This window comes from Gopherus evgoodei, chromosome 11, assembly GCF_007399415.2.
Source record: "Gopherus evgoodei ecotype Sinaloan lineage chromosome 11, rGopEvg1_v1.p, whole genome shotgun sequence".
Classification (NCBI taxonomy): Eukaryota; Metazoa; Chordata; order Testudines; family Testudinidae; genus Gopherus; species Gopherus evgoodei.
The window spans coordinates 67,205,752-67,225,613 of NC_044332.1; the positions used below are offsets into that span (position 1 = coordinate 67,205,752).

The 19,862-nt window shown below is 43.0% G+C and overlaps 1 protein-coding gene across 4 annotated transcripts; it reads right to left on the reverse strand.

The window, feature by feature from the left end:
- Positions 1 to 1,633: 1,633 nt before the first annotated feature.
- C11H2orf76 (chromosome 11 C2orf76 homolog) lies at positions 1,634 to 19,795 on the reverse strand. 4 transcript variants are annotated; one of them, XM_030579772.1, is made up of 6 exons: positions 19,633 to 19,795; positions 13,176 to 13,328; positions 12,034 to 12,084; positions 8,013 to 8,050; positions 7,799 to 7,880; positions 1,634 to 4,048 (listed from the first exon to the last, which is right to left on the reverse strand). In XM_030579772.1, exons 2-6 carry the CDS (start codon positions 13,306 to 13,308, stop codon positions 3,972 to 3,974), a joined length of 381 nt encoding a protein of 126 aa, XP_030435632.1. In that variant the 5' UTR covers positions 13,309 to 13,328; positions 19,633 to 19,795; the 3' UTR covers positions 1,634 to 3,971. The 4 variants fall into 4 exon arrangements, with proteins under 4 accessions (XP_030435632.1, XP_030435631.1, XP_030435633.1 ...); XM_030579771.1 differs by lacking the exon at positions 19,633 to 19,795 and adding an exon at positions 19,488 to 19,603; XM_030579773.1 differs by lacking the exon at positions 19,633 to 19,795 and adding an exon at positions 17,802 to 19,401.
- Positions 19,796 to 19,862: the final 67 nt, after the last annotated feature.

A 19,862-nucleotide genomic window follows, 5' to 3' on the forward strand; every position in this document is an offset into this window, starting at 1 on the left:
GCAAGCCCCAGGACCCCCTAAGCCCTGGATGGAGGAGGTAGCATTATTTTTGTTATTGAGTCTCCCAAAAAACCCTACAAATATATATTACAAAAGATCTGGATGTGAATCTGTGCATATTCAATTATTTTTCCTAAAGTTAATTAAGTATTTTAGGAAAAAAGTGTCAGTGCAGCCACCAGTGAGAGTTGGTGGCCACATGGTGAGGTCAAAGGATTTGTTGCGAGAACCCCTTGTCGCCCCCCGCAGTCAGGGAAACCCATTTCTGCAAACCCATCCACAATTTCACACATATTGCCAAGAGTCATGGGTCTTTCGCAGCAGGATGCAATTAATGGCCTTGCACCCTTGCATTAAACACAGCCCCAACAGTCGATTTCCACACTCCAAACTGGTTCACGATCAACAGTCGCCAACTTCCACACTGCAATCGCCATGCGCTTCTCCACTGAGAGGACAGCTCTCATTTGGGAGTCCTTGTGTCACATGCCAGGGCGAGCTCAGCACACAGTTCCAGGAAGGTGGCTTTCTGCATCCAAAAGTTCTGCAGCCACTGCTCGTCAACCCAGACCTGCATAACGATGCAATCCCTCCACTCTGTGCTAGTTTCCAGAGCCTAAAAGCGATGTTCTACTCTGATTAGCTGTTCCATGAATGCCAAAAGCAATCTAATGTTGCTGCTTTCCATGTTGGACACTGCGTCAGGCAACTGTGACTGCCATTGCCTTCGTAACTCCAAGAATAACTCCACCGCTATTCGCGATGTGCTAGTAAGAGCTAGCAGAGCAGTGGAGATCAGCACGGGATCCATTCCTGCAGATAGATGTGGCAGGGCAAGCAGAAAACAAGATGTGATGGGTGAATCACAGAAACTGCCAACTGATGTGCTGAGACTACCTCTAAGCCCATTTTCCCTGGCAGCTTGGGACTTCAGTGCCCTGCCTGGTTGTGCCAGACACACTTGCTACATATTTCATACATCACATTTACACTCATAAGCATATTTCTATAAAGCATTATGGGGTGCAACGTCACACAAGGAGCATTGAAAAATGCCACAAACTGACAACAGAAGCACATGGAATGCTGGGACGGAAAACAGTGCATCACGGGGCACTGAGCCCAGACCCATGATGCACCATGATCCCCTGTGCCTTCCCACAAGACCTAGCAGCAGAAGAGGGAGAGCTGCACAGTGTACTGCTCTCATAGCCGATGCAAGTGCCACAAGTGTGAATGCCCTATGCCACCAGTGGAAGACAATATGAACACAACAGCAATTTTCTTTAAGTGCTTTTTTTTTTTATCAGCGACCAAACTCTCTGAGAAAAAACTCTGCCTGTGTAGACATAGCCTAAGTGTTTATAGCAATCCTGCTGCCACTAACTTCAAAGAGAGCCATGTATTTTCTTATTGATGTGACCAAGCATGGACAAGTACAGCATGTCCTATAATCACATTCCCACCCTTTAATGATCCCTCTTCCGCAAGGCCTGAAGTCAGTTTCCCTACTCCTTGCCCAGTAGGACAAGAATCCACAGCTGTTCTAGACCAGTGACAAGTGCTACATGCTAAAGGTTACCTGCAAATATTTTTTCGAATGAACTAATTGTAAGGTAGTGTGCTGAATGCCCACAAAACCAAACAAGGAACATTCATCCTTCTACATTCTATACTTGCAAATCTCCTCTAGAACAAAATAACTCACAGAGGGTAAAGAGTTCCCCTAGGAAGGGGTCTAAGCCAATAAAAAATGGGAGCATTTAACATACCCATTATAAATATCCATGCCAGCCATTTTTTCTTAACAAATAGAAAAGCAGCATCACTGTCAGGAGGTAACAGAATTGTCTCTGGAAAATTCAGAAGCCTGCACAAGCAAGATTTGCAAAAGGTATTTTAAGCGAATAAAGTACAGTTTTAATTGTAAAAATTAGGACAGTTGAAGACTGTTTTTGTATCCAGCTGACTAGCTATAACTGAGAATTTATTCAGCCAGGCACCATTGCTCATGCTGGCGATTCCTTCTCATTCAAACTTCCTCTTTGCTCCCACTGCAGCCATCTTCCCATGTCAACATCTAACCTCCACTCCCTGATGCCATTTCTCCCTCCGTGAGAAATTCCCCGGCTCTGCCCTCTCCCATTGCAGCTATCCCTTCCCAACTATTGTGACCCATACAAGTCCTGGATCTGTTTCTTCTGCAGGAGGGTCCATTCATTCCACCATCCATCAGACAGTAAACCTCAGGCTGATTTAAAATCAAAGCAACTCAAGATAAAGACTATAGTTCTGTTTGTTTTATAGTTTAATTTAGAGCTGGTGAGAGATGACAGGTTGATAGCCCTGTTAAGTAAAGTCCTCATTATCCCCACAATGACTAAGAGCACAAGCAAAATCAGTACAAACTAGCCCACATTGCCATGGAGAAATCACCTTTGATCAGATGTTAGTTCAATCTCCGTACACATTTAGTCAGGGCCTCTGCTAAGACCACAAACCAGAGTACCAACTGTGGTGGCCTTTTCTTGTGATGGGCTGACCATTCCGTAAGGAATTGAACAGAGACCTGTAACTCATTTCACAGTGGCTACTGGAAGTAATGGATGCTAACAACTTTTGTTCACCACTCAACTGCTCCAGAATCAAACCAGCTTCCAGCGATGAAAGGCCCCATATTCCATTACCAATCCTCCCTGTATTCTGTTCCAACATTCTGTTTGAATAATAAGTCTTGGTGATTTTCTATGCCTTTTTTTGAGGATTGAAGTTCTTTAAAGAGCTGGTGAAAGTAACACAGGTCGAACAGTATTTCAGAAAGAGTCACAGTATACAAGCAGTGTTCGAGAGCATAACAAAAGGCCTTATCATGCTATTGTACAACACAGCCCATGAAGGGCTACTGGCTTAGCACCGCAATTTCATGGAACAGCAGTATTAAGTCTTCCTGGAGAGGAAGTTTATCTAATCATTCTAGGATGACTATTCTACTTGTTCTTAATTTGGTGAATGTGGCAGAAGAGTATGGAAGTTCCAGGTACTAATAGACAGTGACACTTTGGGAGTATTCATCTCCAAGAAAGTGGGAAAGAATCACTCCCTGTCATGGAAACAGCTGCCCACAGACTGTGCCTCCCCTCACAAGAAATGCAATCATTCCGGTTTTATTTTAATACTGAACTGAACCCAGGAGCGTTCACTGGCTTTCACACCATTTGGAGAAATGCCTGATGTCTGCTTATGCATATTGATGTCACACAAGAAGTCAAGTTGCTATGCCTTACACCAAGGCATCTCCGTGAAACGATGCTAAAAACAGGCTGGTCCTTGAACACAAAAGCTTCCAAACAGTCATTTGTCTGTTTCATCACACTAAACGGGGCTGGAATATAGAGTATAAAGGAAAGCATTCACAAGTGAAGAATATGAAACCTGAATCAGCCTGCACTATTCAAACAAGACAGACTGAACATAAAATGAGTGAAATAATTCTATTATTTGTAACCTAGGGATTCCATCCTTAAACTCTTTAAAATATCCAGTCAGTTGGTCATAAAAAGTTTCCTTTTTCTATAAAAAAGGATACTATTATGATGGGATTTTACATCTGCCTTGTACAATTTCCATACATAGCTAACATCTTTTATACTTAGTCTCTTATGCTTAATCCACCACTGTAGAATCACACCATCAGAATGTTACAGGTCTGAGTTCATTTATACTGCTTACATTGTAAGATGTAAGGGGGAGTGGGGGGAGAGAGAGAATGAAAGGAAAGCAAATTTATGTCATTGATTTTTTCCCCCTGAATCTCAGCATCCTGAGAGAAATGAGTTTCTATAATAAAGAAATTTCAGCATTTGTGAGGCAATCCTCTAGGATTTATTGATTTAAAAAAAAAATCTCATTAAACAGAAAAAAAGTTTTAAACGGGTATGGGAAAACAAAAAAAACCAGGTCTCTTGGGATCATCACCAAGCCGAAACAGGATTAGCTTTGTAGTTTCTGTAATCTTCTTCACAGAAGAACGCTAATTCAGTTTCATTTGCTGAAAGGAATAAAAAATAAATATTCAGCATACCCAATAAAAGCATATGCTTATTGTATTAACCACATAGCAGTCTGTTAACATTAATTAGAAACTCAGAATGTATTCAGTGCCTTTTTGGTTAAAGGCAATCACTAGTCACCACCTTGTTTGTTTTTACATGAGACCCAAATACCATGTGTTTTAGTCTGGTTAAAAAGAACTAGAACACTGGCATGTAAATATAAATAAACATCTGCAAAAACCTTCAAGACTAATTTCACCAAAGGCTACAAAACAATTTGGATGGCATTCAGCAACCTACGAGATTGCACATTTATTCTTTCTAAGAATCCTAGAAAACAACGAAGCTTGTTTTTTTTCCAGTCCATTATTCAGTTAAGGAGGGAGAAAAAAAAACTTTTTTTTTCTGAAATTAGCCTGCAGGTATAATAATTTAATACTTAGAGGATTAGTAGAATATTTTACAGATCACTTTACATTCTCCCTCATGGCCCATCAAAATATGTGTCTGAAGAAGTTAATTTTTTGCCCTGCTAATGATTAATTCATAAGGCTTCAACAATATGCAAAGTGAACGACACAAATTGGCTTCTCCAGCAATACTTTCAAATACCTCTAATTATTCACAGGGGATATGGCACAGCTAAAGGACCCACAAAGGTTCAGAGCAGTCACAATTCTTTCAACCCAGCAGGTCAAGGACTTCCTCTTCTAAAACAATAAGTCAGCAACATTACTAATTCAGAGTGGAGACAAATCTGATGGAAAACCTTCACAATTATTAAACATGGAATTCTTTAAGGTCCTGAGCCAATAAGTTCTGCATTTGCTTTTTAAATTAAACCTGAATTTAATGAAGTCTGCCTGTCTTATACAAAAGGAGCAGGAGAGGGTTTAGAATCTTGACAAGGAAACTGACAAGATTGTTTGCAATGAATGCTGAACACTTTATTAAGGTACATCCTTGCTCTAGAAATAGGCCTGCATTAACTTTGCTGACTAGATAATAGCTGTAATAATAATCACCACCACAGAGGATTTCCTAAAGATGCTTATCTAATACCCTCATAATTTACATCTTTCCAGCCCAATTCTGCCAAATGCTAAAATCAATCCTTTGGCGTTGAGGAAGGTGCTCAGTACCTTGCAGGACTTGGCTCCTGGCTTTTCTAAAAGGGAAATTCTAGTGTTTGCTTCTAGCACAGGCTGTGCTGCCTACATATTTAAAATCTAAACATATTAATGAGAGATTTGCAACTGATTTCAATGAAGGCAGAACTAATGTCACATGAGACTGTGCATCATTTATTTTGTTTATTTTTTATATTATCATAGCGCCTAGGAGTTCTAGTCCTGGACCCCATTCTGCCAAACACTGTACAAACACAGAACAGAAACAGTCCCTACCCTGAAGAGCTTTTGCTACGTTTTTATTACTTACCAGAAATGCAAATCTACTCTGAATGGATATAAATCAGGAGTGGCCAAAGGTCTTACTACACTAGTCTGCTTCTGTAAGTCAGTGGAAGAGAGCTTTTCACACTGAGGTAAACTTTAGTATATCAGAACACAAAAATGGCTCTTCTAAAACCTCAAAACTTGGCAAGTGTAAGAGGATATTCCTCATTACACAGCAAGAACGTCATTCTACCTCATACAGCAGTTAGGCATTGACGCAGTTAGCACTTGCTGTAAGTATATAGTTAACCTGAATAATTATGGAGGTAGTGTTTAGTTACTTTTCTTCCATCCTTAAACCACTCCCTCCTCCCCTACATACAGAGAAATAAAAACAGTCTAGTTTATCACAGTTTGTTTTCAGAACAAGATTACTCTGGTGTGCTGATAATTTACTGAGATTTCATCAAGTTATACCACCACTAGGACTATGGTGCCTGTTTCAAAGGTAGGAATGTACAATAATTCATCAATACAGTCTTGAAGAAGGACAGCACTGGAGGAGAGCAGCTCTAAACAAATATCTTCCACTGTTTTCCAGCCCCTTGCATAAACCTCTAGGCCAGTGGTTCCCAAACTTGTTCTGCCGTTTGGTCAGGGAAAGCCCATGGCAGGTCGGGCCGGTTTGTTTACCTGCCATGTCCACAGGTTCAGCTGATCGTGGTTCCCAGTCACCGCAGTTCACTGCTCCAGGCCAATGGGAGCTGCTGGAAGTGGCGCGGGCCGAGGTACATACTGGCCACCGCTTCCAGCAGCTCCCATTGGCCTGGAGCAGCAAACTGCGGCAACTGAGAGCAGCGATCGGCCAAACCTGTGGACGCGGCAGGTAAACAAACCGGCCCGGCCCGCCAGGGGCTTTCCCTGCACAAGCAGCGAAACAAGTTTGGGAACCCCTGCTCTAGGCCACGCTACCTCCAGTCTTAGATAGGCAAGACTCATGCTGATGAGGCATATACTAACTAAACTACAAGACTCTGAAGTCTTCAGATGGCCAATAACCCTCCTTCCTGAAGAGCTGCTTTTCATCTGAATTAAAAGGATTTGGGTAGCAGGGAAGGCTAAAGAATGACTTTTATTATTAATATTACAGTAATGCCCAGTCCTCTATAAAGCCTTATATCAGAGGCCCATTGAGCTAGGCACGATACAAATAGTATGAGACTGTCCTCTCCTCAGAGAGATTACACTACAGAATAAGGGGGGGGGGGGTGCAAAGAGGAAAGGGAGAGAAACCAAAAGTATCAGGTGTAAATACCAAGGAGATAGGGGAATTGATCATGGTGGCCCAATGAGATTAACCAGGAGTAAAGGAATGAAATCAAAAGAGTATTTTTTGATGTTCCATTTATCTTTTCCAATGGTAAGATTTATAATAGTCTCCTAAGGGAAGTGGAGGAAGCACCACTGATTGAAGGATTTTAAACTAGATCAGACAAAGTGCTAAAGAGCACTCTGTAGGGGGAAATCCTGCACTGGCTGGGGAGAGGCTAGGTGGCCTAATGCTGAATGGGTTCTTCCATTTCTAACTTCCTCTGTGATGTTTCACCCAGAGCATAAGATTGTTGTGCACCAGATTTAAATAAGCAACATTCTAAACTAATCAGTGCGGTCTCAAAGCTTGCGAATTGGGCCTCAAAGTCTCAGCTGCTCTGCTGCCACATAATCATTTTTGCATGGAGCCAAAATGACATCCAGTGACTATCAAATTTGTCATACATAGGCATTTCTTTACACTATTAGCACAGGACATGCGCCATATGCATTTTTCTGTCAGAAAGCAAGGACTCTAGTTGATTTTAACCACGAGCCATGTTCAGCTCACTTTCTAAACAATATTATTTGTGCTGCCCTGAGCAATTTGAATATTGTGTTGTACATTAAACAAACCTAATCTCATTTCATTATTCCACACTAATTCCACTACTTAAACTTCTAACCAAAACATCAGTTTAAATGTTACTGATAGGTTATTACTACTATGTCTGCTTAATCTTATCTGTCAATCCTTTAAAATTACCCTCAGCAGAATTCTAAGCATACCTTCTAAAAATCACAGTTTGCATTCTGAGCATTTGGAGTGCACATACCTGCTGCCCTCAGCCCATGATGCGAATGTACATTATCCCCCCCCACCCCCCCGCTTCTTCCCTGGATAATCATCAGGTAGTGTAAGGAGCATCAGGAATAGCATTTACTTTTCAGCAGACTATCCAAACATAATCAGCCAGTTATCAGTATAATGACAAGCACAATGATCAGTACTGTCAGTCAATATCAAGGTACTCCTACCTACTCCAGCTGCTTTCAAAGTGCTGTCTTCTTTTAATATGAGTTTGTCATCATCCTCCAAACTCACTACAAGTTCATTGGTCTAGAAATAAGTAAACAGGAATATAAAAATAAATGCACGTTTTATTAGCTCTGCCATTATGTTCTCTAAAATACATAGATCTTGCTGTATCCACACATAAAAGGGGGGCAAAGGAACAGATAGCAAATGTACCTTAGATCCATGTGCTTGGTGAATAATCTTCATCGTATCTGGAAGAAAATACAAAACTTCCCTTACGATGTGGTTCATTATACTGGACAATGGCACTGTGAGGGTTCCATGTTTGTCATCACTTGAGGATTTTCAAGTGTTCTCTGTTCAAAAAGGGAAAAACAAAACTCTCTCCACTAGCAGCTAGCCCTGCAATCCAAACCTGAAATCTGAGAATCAAGCTAGGTTCTTTTCTTCGTGGGTATTACCACCTGTGTTAGAAGTTCTGTCATGCAAATTAGGGTCTCGAGGACATTTACTCCATCCCATTGTCTTCATCCTATGCCCTCCATGATGCCCTTGCAATCTGTCTTCAGTGAGACTGCACAGGTGCATGGAAGGTGACTGGAATTTAATAAACAAATCTGTTGATGCTGCACAAGAAGAAGGAGAACCCAACTTGCTCTCCCATCGCGGTGTTGGCTGTGCTCTGCTCTGCTCTGCTCTGCTCTGCTAGCAGGAGAAAAAAGTAGTAACAACTTAATTTTGTCACTAAAATAAGCAGAGATGGCAGAATGCACACACAGGGAGCAGAGTCAGTAAAAGGATGCCATTGTTACATACATAGGCACTTTAATATTAAAACAGAATTCCAAGACGTGTTTGAGCAAACTCAAAATAGGACACGAGTGCTTTTTCAGCAAAGGAGCTAAAAACTTGACGCTATTTACCCACTTGTAAGTCTAGAGGTAGTGGTGGTGGGGGAAATGTGGACTAGAGTAACTTTCAGATGGGTGTGACTAAGTATTCAGAGCTCAGGTACAATAAGGATCACATTCTCAATTATAGGTTTAATCCAAAGCTTTAATCCATGAACATACACACAACTTCAGCCCATTTTGTACATTTTATTCATAGCATTTAAGGATAGTTGAGTTGCCTTGCTCTCCCAGTGCAAAGGTCACTAAAGATTTAGCATATACTGCCAGTTTCAATACTACCCATATATCTTAGAAGCAAGACATGCATTAAACAACACTTACTGGAATCTTACCATTACATAGAGGTACTGCAAGAAGACCAAATAATCACACTGAAAACATACTAAGCTTTCATCTCTAGGAAGTGAACATGCAAACCATCAATGACCTTTACTATCCTCAGCCAGCTCTATACCCCAATGAATGGAGTCCAAGAGCAGCCTACTGGTTTTCAAATCCTAGTACAACTTCACATCCCCAGTCTCTGAGCTGATTTCTTACTTCCCCATTCAGTCTCTGAGTCACTCTTGATTTTATCTGTTCACAGCTCCACCACTGACCACGGAAATGTTTGCATTTAACCATCTGCGCTAAGAAGGAGAGGCTGTTCTAACTCCACCATGTAGATAAAATATCAGTTTCTTCAAATCCGCACTAAAGCCTCACCTCCTCCCATTTGACATTTTACCCCAAACTAATCTCACTTGAGCACATAAATAAATTTTACCTTGTATTCCTCGTAACAGGCTTTTTGTGACAGTTGATATAAAATATTGTCATGAGATACTAAACTGTAATGAACTCAGGTGACAATTCTTTGTATTATTCGGATTGGGTAGGGCCTAGAGGATTCCACCAGGTTGGGTCTCCATTGTGCTAGGAACTGTACCAACATGTGGTAAATAACAGTCCCTGCCCCCAAAGTGTTTACAATCTAAAAGACAAAATGTGACACGTGTCAGACAAAGAAAAGAATTGAGGGAATGAAGTAAAACTAACGGAATGCTTTAGTACAGACTAGCTGTCTGCACAATGTGTAGATATAATAAGCCAATCAGAAACAGAAATCACAGCTTGCTACCTGCCCAGCCAGTATCAGATGACAGTTCTCTATGGGAAACATGGCAGAGCTGCGTTTTAAGGAGGGATACAAAGGAGGATAACATGGTGTCTTTGTGGAACTTCCACCATATTGCCTCATGTGCACAGGAAAAGGTGCAAAAGGGAAAAAAAACAGACAAGAGGGTGATCAAGGCTGACATCGTAGGTGCCACACAGGCAGAGTCAACGTAATGACAAGATGGACAGACAGGAAGAAACTAAACTGTGAAGGGTTCTGACAGTGAGAACAAGAATTTTAGGTATGATGCAATGGAGAAGGTTGAGCCAATGGAGAGACAAAGAGGAGGGTGCCTTAGTCCAAGTGAAGCACCAAGAAGATGAGTTTGACGGCAGCATTTTTAATGAATCTGAGGAAAAGAGGCAGCAACAGTCGAGCCAGACTGGTGGAAGTTGCACAACTTAGACTGGAAGCTCTTTGGGGCAGGCAACGCCTTTTCATTCTGTTTGTACAGTGCCTAGCAAAATGTGGTCAGGGTCCATGACGGGGGCTCCTCGGTGCTACGGTAATACAAAGAAACATGTAAGTCAAGGTGAGGGGCAATCAGGGTCTATATGCGATGAGTCAGAGTGGGGATAAGGTTGGCCCTTTATGATGCTGGCTAAGAAGCAGCAGCAAGATTTGTACAGTGATGGCTCAGAGAACCAAAAGAAGGCAGAGTTACAGGAGAAGCCCAGATTAAAGGCCTGTGTGATGAGGAGGATGGTGGTGCTACCCACCACCATGATAGAGAAATGAAAGAGAGAGGGCAGGGCTCAGAGGAAAGATCAGGAGCTTGGTTTTGACTCCTTACATGCAAACTCAGCATAACTGGCACTTACGGCTGAGAGGCTAAGACTGAGCTAGTGTAACAGGAATCAAACTGCTACCCTGGCATTAGTTCTGTTCCCTCGATTGTACAGTATTTTGTTCAGTCCTCTGAATAACAACTAGCCATATGTCCACAAGCACATGTGCACAGCAAATCTCCCCTCATGCCATGTGTGGTGACTAGACCAAAAGTTGTGCGTGGACCTGCCGGTATACCACAGCATAAAGAATAAAATGATAGCCCAGGTCTTCTTCATTTGCCACCAAAAGGGAAGAATGGCACTCCAGAGGCAGATGTTTCAAATCTCTGGAATTGTAAGTCCTTAAACAATACAAATATTCACATCTGTCCTCTAAATTCAGAAAAACAAGTTGAAGATAGAGACATTAACAAATTAAACTCTAATCCCTGATACATTTACCACTTGCTCCCATTTTGCACCTCCTGATTCCCCATCAGTGTGAATGAAGAATCAGTCCCTATGCCAGTTTAGTCTCCATTGAATGACTTTTGCTCTAGTCACCAAACAGCATAATTAAAGCCAAATCCCAGAAAAGGGATAAACGTGGACTATATAGAGCGTGTTCTATTCAAAGTATGATACTCTCCACCTGCTTACACCAAGGAAACTTGCATGTGAGCAGCATTACTTGCAACAATTATTAGAGCACAGAATCAGATTTAAATTTTATCCCAGGCTATTTCATTTCATCCCAAGCTTACATTTAGGAGCTTTCCTATTTACTTTAGACATGTTTTCCTCTTCCTCCTCCTCTTGTTTAATATTATGTAAATTCTTTAAGTATATAAATCTAAATATTTTCCACTTGGTGCCTTTAGCTCCTTCTTGGCCATCCCGTGTGACCTCACAATTAGTAGCTGGATATTGAAATGCATAACCACGAAGAGGACTGTGATTTCAAAGTACTGTGGGTCACAAGCTGCTCTGCAGAATGGGAACAGAGTTTAAAAGGCACTTACAACAATGATAAAAAATTAATATCCTAAAATGCATTTGCCAATTAGCAGCAGAATGTGTAATGTGCTGCCTAATTCTGAAGTGAATACAGAAATTCATAGTAATCGTTGGGTTTTGTAGACACATGATGTAAAGCTAATGGTGTGTGTATGACATTCACAGTAGGGCTATGCCAAATTAACCATTAGCTTAACTAGTTGTTTCCTGAAAGCAGCTGCAAAACTATGAGTGTGTGTGTCGCAGCTCCCTTCAGGAAACTAGTCCTGACTTACTATATTTAGATGGAAATAACTGTAATGCAGTTAAATCACATGAGAATTGGTATGACATACTGTACACACATTTCTTAAAGAATAAGAAAAATCACATACCATATTTGTATTTTTTAAAGGGAGGTGGAAGTCCTGTTCTTAAAGACACATCTATTAAAAATAAAGAGACTACATGAAAAGGATTGTAACAATTTTCTTTTTATATTTTTCAATGATTACTTCATGAAGCTTGCACTCTGAATTTGAAGTTTAAAATAAATCTCAAATCAGGAAACTTGTCTTAACATCAAAAGTTGAAGAGCAACCGGTACAACTCTGAGCCCAGGTCCTACAAATTCTGTGGTACACTTTACTTGTGTGAGTAGCCCCACTGACTTCAGTGGGACTACCCACATGTATAATGTTCAGGAAAGGTGTGCAGGATCAGAGCCTTGAAGTCTGATCCTCCAAAGTTCTACTGTGTATCCTATTAACATTTTCATAGGGGCAGAAGTCCTGCGTCCCCATTTGCAAATTGCACCCAAACAACTGGATGTGGAAAAAACAGTCTGCTAACCAGCTCCCAAAAGAAAACCACACTACTGAAAATTAGCCCCTTTATAAAGGGCTCAATCTTGCTTGGTGTCAAGCAACTCCAGAAGATGCTGAGCACGTGTGCGCATTTCTGGCTGACAGAACTCATCCTGGAAGAAAACAAATCCCAGAGAAGACACTTATATAGTGGTACCTTCCATCATTGAAAATAACTATGCAGAACACTTCCTCTCCATTTACATGAGATCCGCTTTGCTTTCCCTCTCTGCCAAATAGTGGTGTAGCCCCTAGTCATGTGGAAACAGTGACCAGAGATTCACTAGATGGCATACGTCCCTAATGTTTTCTGAGTAGCTGCCCAACAATGCCGCCCATGCAGCTTGGGGCACTGAGCCAACTGCAGCACAGCCATGCACAGCACAGCACAGTCTTGCCATGACTGATCATGGGGATTTCCAGTGCAGTGCAGAGGGAGGTAATGCCTACATGTAGTTGGACATCCTCTGTGGGATCAAGGGCCAAATCCCCCATGGATCCCTGGTTCCCCAGTCCCCTCCATCCCCAGCAGGTCAAAGAGGAACATGTGGAGCTGGCAGCTTTAATGGAGCCACAGGAGTTTTCCCATTAATTTGCTCCTCTACATCTGCTTACGCACAGACAGCAAAGTACAGGGACCAAATAAGTGTGTAAGAATAACAGTGCCTTACCATTCTTTACAAATGTAATGAATTGCTTCACAGTCTGGTCCAAATTAACTCCATGATACACCACAGGTCTGAAATTACGGTGCTCAAAGGAGCGAACCAGGCGAACAGTAATGGTTGAGTTTTCTGATGACATGTGAATTAACTGCAAACACCCTAGAAGATATTAAAGAGAGTAATTACTGCGTTATCTCTTTGTACAAATATAACAGATAAAAGAACGAAGTGCTGGTGTGTTAGTCTGACATTCCCAAAGAGTTACAAAATTTTAAACATACTGTGCCCTCACTTTAGGCCCAATTCTGTACCACTTTTGCCATGATTATGATGGGAGCAAGAGCAGAGCCATAGCCTCCCTGACACAGGATTGTCCAGAATTTAAGGGTAGAATTTGACACTATATGTCAGATGGCCCAGCTCTACAGTTGTTCCATGTACAGAACTGCCACTGAGAACAGCAGCAGCTCCATGAATGAGCCACAGGGTCAGGCCCTATATTAAGAAGAAAAAAAAGATTGCAGAAAAATGGTTTAAAGCTGTGCGATACATGTTTTGCTTTTAACTTATTTGTAAATCCAAGTCACTGAAAAGTCTGCCTGTCCTCTATGATCCAAAGGATAGAATGACACCATAAACAAAAATAAAAGCTTATTTATAATACATCAGTATCGCACGGACACATCATATAGAAAAATGCCTGTGCTGCCACCTAAGGCTCATTGAATAACAAATTAAAATTAAATCCAACAAAATAATGGTGATGAAGATAACGTACCGGTGTGTCATTTTTGTAGGAATTAGGGGGCAAAATTCTCCTCCATTTACACTAGTATAAATCCAGAGTAACCCCACTGATTTACAAGTCTGTAACTGAAGACAGAATATGGACTGGTAGGTGGGGAGTGGGGTTTGGCTTAAGTTTGCATTTCTCCCCCTCTTCCCCTTTAAGTCAGACAGAGATTTTAGTTCAGCACCTTCATAGTCAATTTCCTGTCTCTGTAACCAGCACAGCTGTTTCCTACCACTGATTAGATCCCCAGTTTTCAGTGGTAGATGCTCTTCCACTTCCTCCAATTCCGTTAGTTCATTAGCTTTCTGCAACAATGACACTGGGCCACAGCTTCAGTGCCAGGAAGTTTGTCTTTAGCACAGAGCTACATTTCAGCTGCCTTTGCAGTTATCTCCAACTACCTGCACAATATTTTCACACTCTCTTGCTCATTCTATTTGTCTCTTACGTATTGATTCCTTATGTATTTGTTGCTCTCCAATAACTAAGAGACTTGTGTATCTGAAATGTTTTAAACTGTTTATTTAGCCTTTCTCAATCAATCATAGATACTTATATGGTCCCTATTACCATAGTATCTGAGCACCTCACAATCTTTAATTCATTTATGTTCACAACACTCCTTTGAGGTAGGAAAGTGCTATTTATCCAGTGGGGAACTGAGGCACAAATCTCCCAAGTCCCAAGCTAATGTACTAAACTCCTGAGCTATCCTTCTTTTAAGTAATTCACAAGGCTTCGCTTCCATTTTTGTTTAGAAAGGAATCCTTCTGTCCTCCAGCTTTACCAAACTTTTGCAGGTGAGGGGACGGGTCACATTTAAAGTTTTTGACCCAAGTTCTATGCCTGAAGCACAATAATCAAGTTAAAACACAGTACATCAGCATCTCATTTATATAAAATGTACATACAAAAACATATTATTTTGTATCTGAAAAGAGGGTTTTTTATTATGCTAAAAAGAGGTGAACATTTTCCTGGTCCTTCTCCCCACACAGGACCGAAAGTTGAAAGACCCATAGCACAAAGAAGGACCCTGCTGGGTTCTGAACGCTTTCTACCCCCAGAACTATATAAGATCATCTTGGGGGAAGCAGATTCTAAGGTGGAGAGGAAGAGAAGCCACTAAGGTTAGCATTCAGCACCTAGATGAGGAAATGCTGATATCTTAGGCTGATCTAATCATGAGATGGGCCAGATTCTGTGCTGCACTTCTCAGGAGGCACAACACAGAAAGTGCAGCCCAGAAAACCAACAAACTGTCCAATGCAGACATACTGATGGTCGATTGTACTCTGTAAGAAATAAACCTTATCCCTGCACTTGTGCTTAGATATTTCTTCCATATCCAAGACAGACACAAGATCACCAAGGCTAACTAAAGAGCTTTGCACTAAAGCCCTGTCCCGCAGTGTAAAGGAAATCAAAGGTCAGGGAATCCCTTTTCTGTATCTCATCAAAGAGCCCAGGAATGAATGAGGACTCCAAATGACAGTTCACCGAACATTCCCTCATACTGCATCCCCCTGCCTCACACCCCAGTGTCCGCTACAGACAGTCCCCTACCCCCCACGCCACATACCTGCCACAAGCAGCCCCCCTACCCCTCACACAAACCCCAACTGCCCTTCATTCCCCCCGCACGCCCACTACAGACAGCCTCCAATTTGCTACCGGCAGCCTCCCATCCTTCACCCCCCGACCTGCTCTGTCACTGTCATGTACTCCTGACTAGTAGGTCAGGCTGGGGTGTGAGGCAGGGGGATGCAGTATGAGGGAATGTTCGGGCTGCAACTAGTAGGTCAGGCTTTTATACCAGATTAAGGCTATGTCTACACTGCTACTTTCAGCGCTAAAACTTTTGTCATTCAGAGGTGTGAAAAAACACCCTCGAGCGACAAAAGTTTTAGCACTGAAAAGCGCCAGCATAGACAGCGCTTTATCACCAGGAGAAAAGCTATGGCCGCTTGTTCGGGGTGGGATTTTTTTTATCACCGGAAGAGCTCTCCCTGGGCAATAAAGCGTGTCTGTGCTGCCCACGTCACAACGCTGCCAACATCTGCCTGGTAGAGGTGTTGTTATTAAAGATTCTTTATTATGTTAATTCTGCAACATTCCCAAGCAGATACTTATTCTTTATGTCCTTGCTGATGCCCGGCAACCATGCTGACTGACTGGCCCATTCACTGCATTTATTTAGTCCTCGTGGCCTTCGCGGATGAAGTTTAGGATATCTCTTCTCACTGCATTTGGAATTACGATACAATCACCTTTAATAATGAGTCAAGTTGATTTGCTTAATTGTCCATGTACTACAAAATAATCTCTTGTCACTACCTCTAGATACTTGAGTCAGTTGGCCCTAATGTAACTAAGAATTTGTTGAAGTTGCATGTCTGACAAGATTGCTCTTTGCAGCTGGTATAGTATCTTTTCTGACATTGGACTGTATGCCATCCACATATGCCTTTATGCCATCTCTGACCTCACAAGTAGTTGAGTGTGATGCTGGCTGTGATAAAGTATCTGATTTTTCACAGGAACATATTCAGCAATTCGGTTAACTGTCATTAACCCTATCAATAGACGCTGCTATCTCAGTAGTGCTTGATCCACGTCTTTTCTGCTAATGAAGGTTATAAGTGATTTACAGTCAGTTATCACTAAAAAAGAATCCAATCCATACAGATATCTGTAAAAATTCTCACCTGCCTATATGTTAGCCAAGCATTCCTTTCCAATCTGTTCCTATCATTTTCCCGCTTCTGTGAGTGAGCGAGAACAAAATGCAACTGGCTTCCATTCCGATCCAGGTTGTTGCAACAATATAACACCTAGGCCGTAGCACCTTGCATCCGCACTGACCATTGTGGCTTTCACATCAGAGCAGTGCTGTAACAAGGGCGAGGTGAGTGAGGCAGTTGCCTCAGGCGCGCTAAGTGGAGGGGCGCAGCTCTACCGCGATCGGTGGCGCTTCAGCGGCAGCTCTACCACCATTGCTTCTTCGGGGGCCATTTGGCGGCGGATCCCCAAGTCCCTCTCGGAGAGAAGGACCTACCGCTGAATTGCCACCGCCACTTCATTCTTCAGCGGCAATTCGGCGGCAGGTCCTTCCCTCTGAGAGGGTCTCAGGGACCCACCACCAAATTGCCGCCAAAGAGTATGGAGCCAGCCCTTGCCTCGGGCACAAAAATTCCTTGTTATGGCTCTGCATTATAGTACTTGAGAACGAGAACTGTTGACAATTTCTTTTACCTTTTTAAAGGCCATTTCTTGATTTGTCTCCCCTAGCCAAGATGTGTTGGACTTTTAACAGTTCATTCAATGGTTTTGTCACTGTACAAAGGTCTTGGAGGTATTGATCAAGGTAATTTAGTATCCCCAGTATGCATCTCAGTTCTGGTACATACGCTTCTCAAATTGGATTCACCTCTGTGAATCTGGTACATTCAATTCTCAAATTGGATTCACCTCTCTGATTTCATCTTTGTTTGTCTGTACCAAAAACTCAATTTGGTGCAGGTGGAAAATGCACTTTTCCTTGTCTAGCTGTAGTACAGATTGATTGATTAAGTTTAGAACTTTGTTAAAGGTTTTGTTGTGCTCCTCCACTGATAACCTATGTTTACTTATGCAATGAATACTTTGACACAGCATCTTGAGGGAATTTTGGCTTCTCCCTAATGTGATGCCTGTGTCCCAGAGAAACTGACACAGCAAGCAACTGAGTTCTCAGAAGCTGCCCTTAAATCTCAGATGCTGACCCTTCTCCCCTAACCCTTGCAATCCCTTGTAGCCTTAGCCACCTGAACCTCCTCCCCACACCCCTGGTCTCTTACCTCCAGTAGCTCAGCCATGCAGCCCACCCTGCCTGCCTGCCACTGTGGTCCTAATGCAGGTGACAGCCTGGATTCCATGTTATTGTTTTAATTTCATGATTCCATCCGTGTTCTCATTAATGCAGATTTCATAAGGCCCAACACAAAATTTTGTATTTTTCCATTTTTCTTTATAATTGGTACCACTGGGCACATCATGATGTTGGCTCAAAGATTTTCTTGATTAAGCCAATCTATTCTATTCTCTTTAACTCTGTTTCCCCTTTATTAAGCAACACGATAGGACTCCTCAGAGGTGTATGTACACTATATGTTTCAACACTGCCTCTCAAGTTTAATTATACTCAGACTCCTTCCAAAACTCCAATATCAAATACTCCAAGATGTTCTGCCACTTTTCTAATTAGGCCCATCATGGCTTCCATGCTGCAGCTGAGAAGGTTGTTGGTGTTTGGTCCTTCGATCATATACACTCTGAATGCAAACCTTTTGTCTTTGTAAGTTGTTTCTATGGCGAACTGGTCCATGCACTTCACAATACCTCCAGGGCTGGTCAGGATTGTGTCAAGCAATTTCAGCTCTGGGAGGACTTCAAGGTGATTATACTTCCCTTCTGGTATGACTTTCACATCTGCTCCTGAGTCAATTTTAAACTCAGTGGTCTTTCCATGAATATTCAGTTTCACTCTCTAGGCAGGCTCTGTCATCACACTTGACAGATCCCAGAAACAATGCCTCTTGACTGCCCCAGTGCAGCAAACATCTGCAAAATGTCCATATTTTGTGTATTTGTTATATCTTGCACCTTTGGCTGAACACACATCTCATGGACTGTGACTTTTTCCATATGCTGTGCATTTAGTCTGAAAGGTTTTGTAGTTAGCCTGTGTATAAGGTCAAATTGGTCTTTAATTATAGCTGCTGTGAGATACTTTTATCTGTAAGACCAATAACCTGTCTACCGCTGATATTTTTATGTTTTATAGCCTTCAAATCAGAGCTTTCTGCGAAGGCATACAAAGCTGCTATAAAAGATTCAACAGATTTCCCTCATTCTTAACTTCTCTGGCAAAAACGCAGAAATTCCCCGCATTTCTCTGAGGTATAAAGCAGGCATCAAGCACTGCCAGAACTCTTTCATCGTCATCTTCGTGCCTGCTGTCATTAAAGGCAATGGATTTAAAGTTATGCTCTGCCGGCCTTCCCCGGAGCAGAAATGAAAGATGACATTGGGACGTCTCCAGGTTCTGGGTGGTGTTCAGCAGCAACGTCTTGCCGTCTGCCCGCCCTGGCACAGCTGAGCTTCCGGGGGCACTGAAAGGCGTCATGCCCTCCAGCCTGCAACCTTTGCTGGCCTCCTGTGGCGCCAGTGGGGCCGCCCTCGCGCCTGGCACCACGGCCTGTGCTCCTCCCACCGGCGGGCTGCGGGGAACCTGCCACCACCTCAGGCCTCTACTCCACACTCAGAGTGGCCACCGCGCTTCCCTGGAGAGACGTGTTTGCCCCGCCCCCATGGCTGGCCACGTGACACACAGCACCCCCTCGGGGCTGGAGGTTCTATTACAGCCACCACCACCGCCCCAAACCCCCACCACGGGCCCGCCAACCGCCACACTCCCCTAAGCTCGCGCTCCCTTGCCCCCTGGCCCCGCCCATCAAGCGGACGCTACCCCCCTCAAGTCTTACTACTACGCTCTGCCCGCGCACTTCCGGCTTCACCGCCCTCACACCATCCGACAGTATCACGTGACCCTCCCCTGCCCCTGCACTTTCCCACGTCAGGGCGGGGCCTCTCTCAACGCGCAAGGCTCCGCGATTGGCCGCACGATACCCTATTCCCCGGCCCCGCCTCGCTCCTGCCACTGCTCCGTATGATTGGGCGCAGGTCTCGCGCTGCCTCGCCCCTCGCTGTTCCCGGATTGGCGTCGGGCGTTCTGACCACGACCCTCCTTTGGTGATTGGCGGCAAGCGCTCCTGACCCCGCCTACCGCGCGGGAGGATTGGTGTGGGTGGTGCGCCGTTACTCCCGCCCTTCCCGCCCCGATGGAATCGTGATTGGTC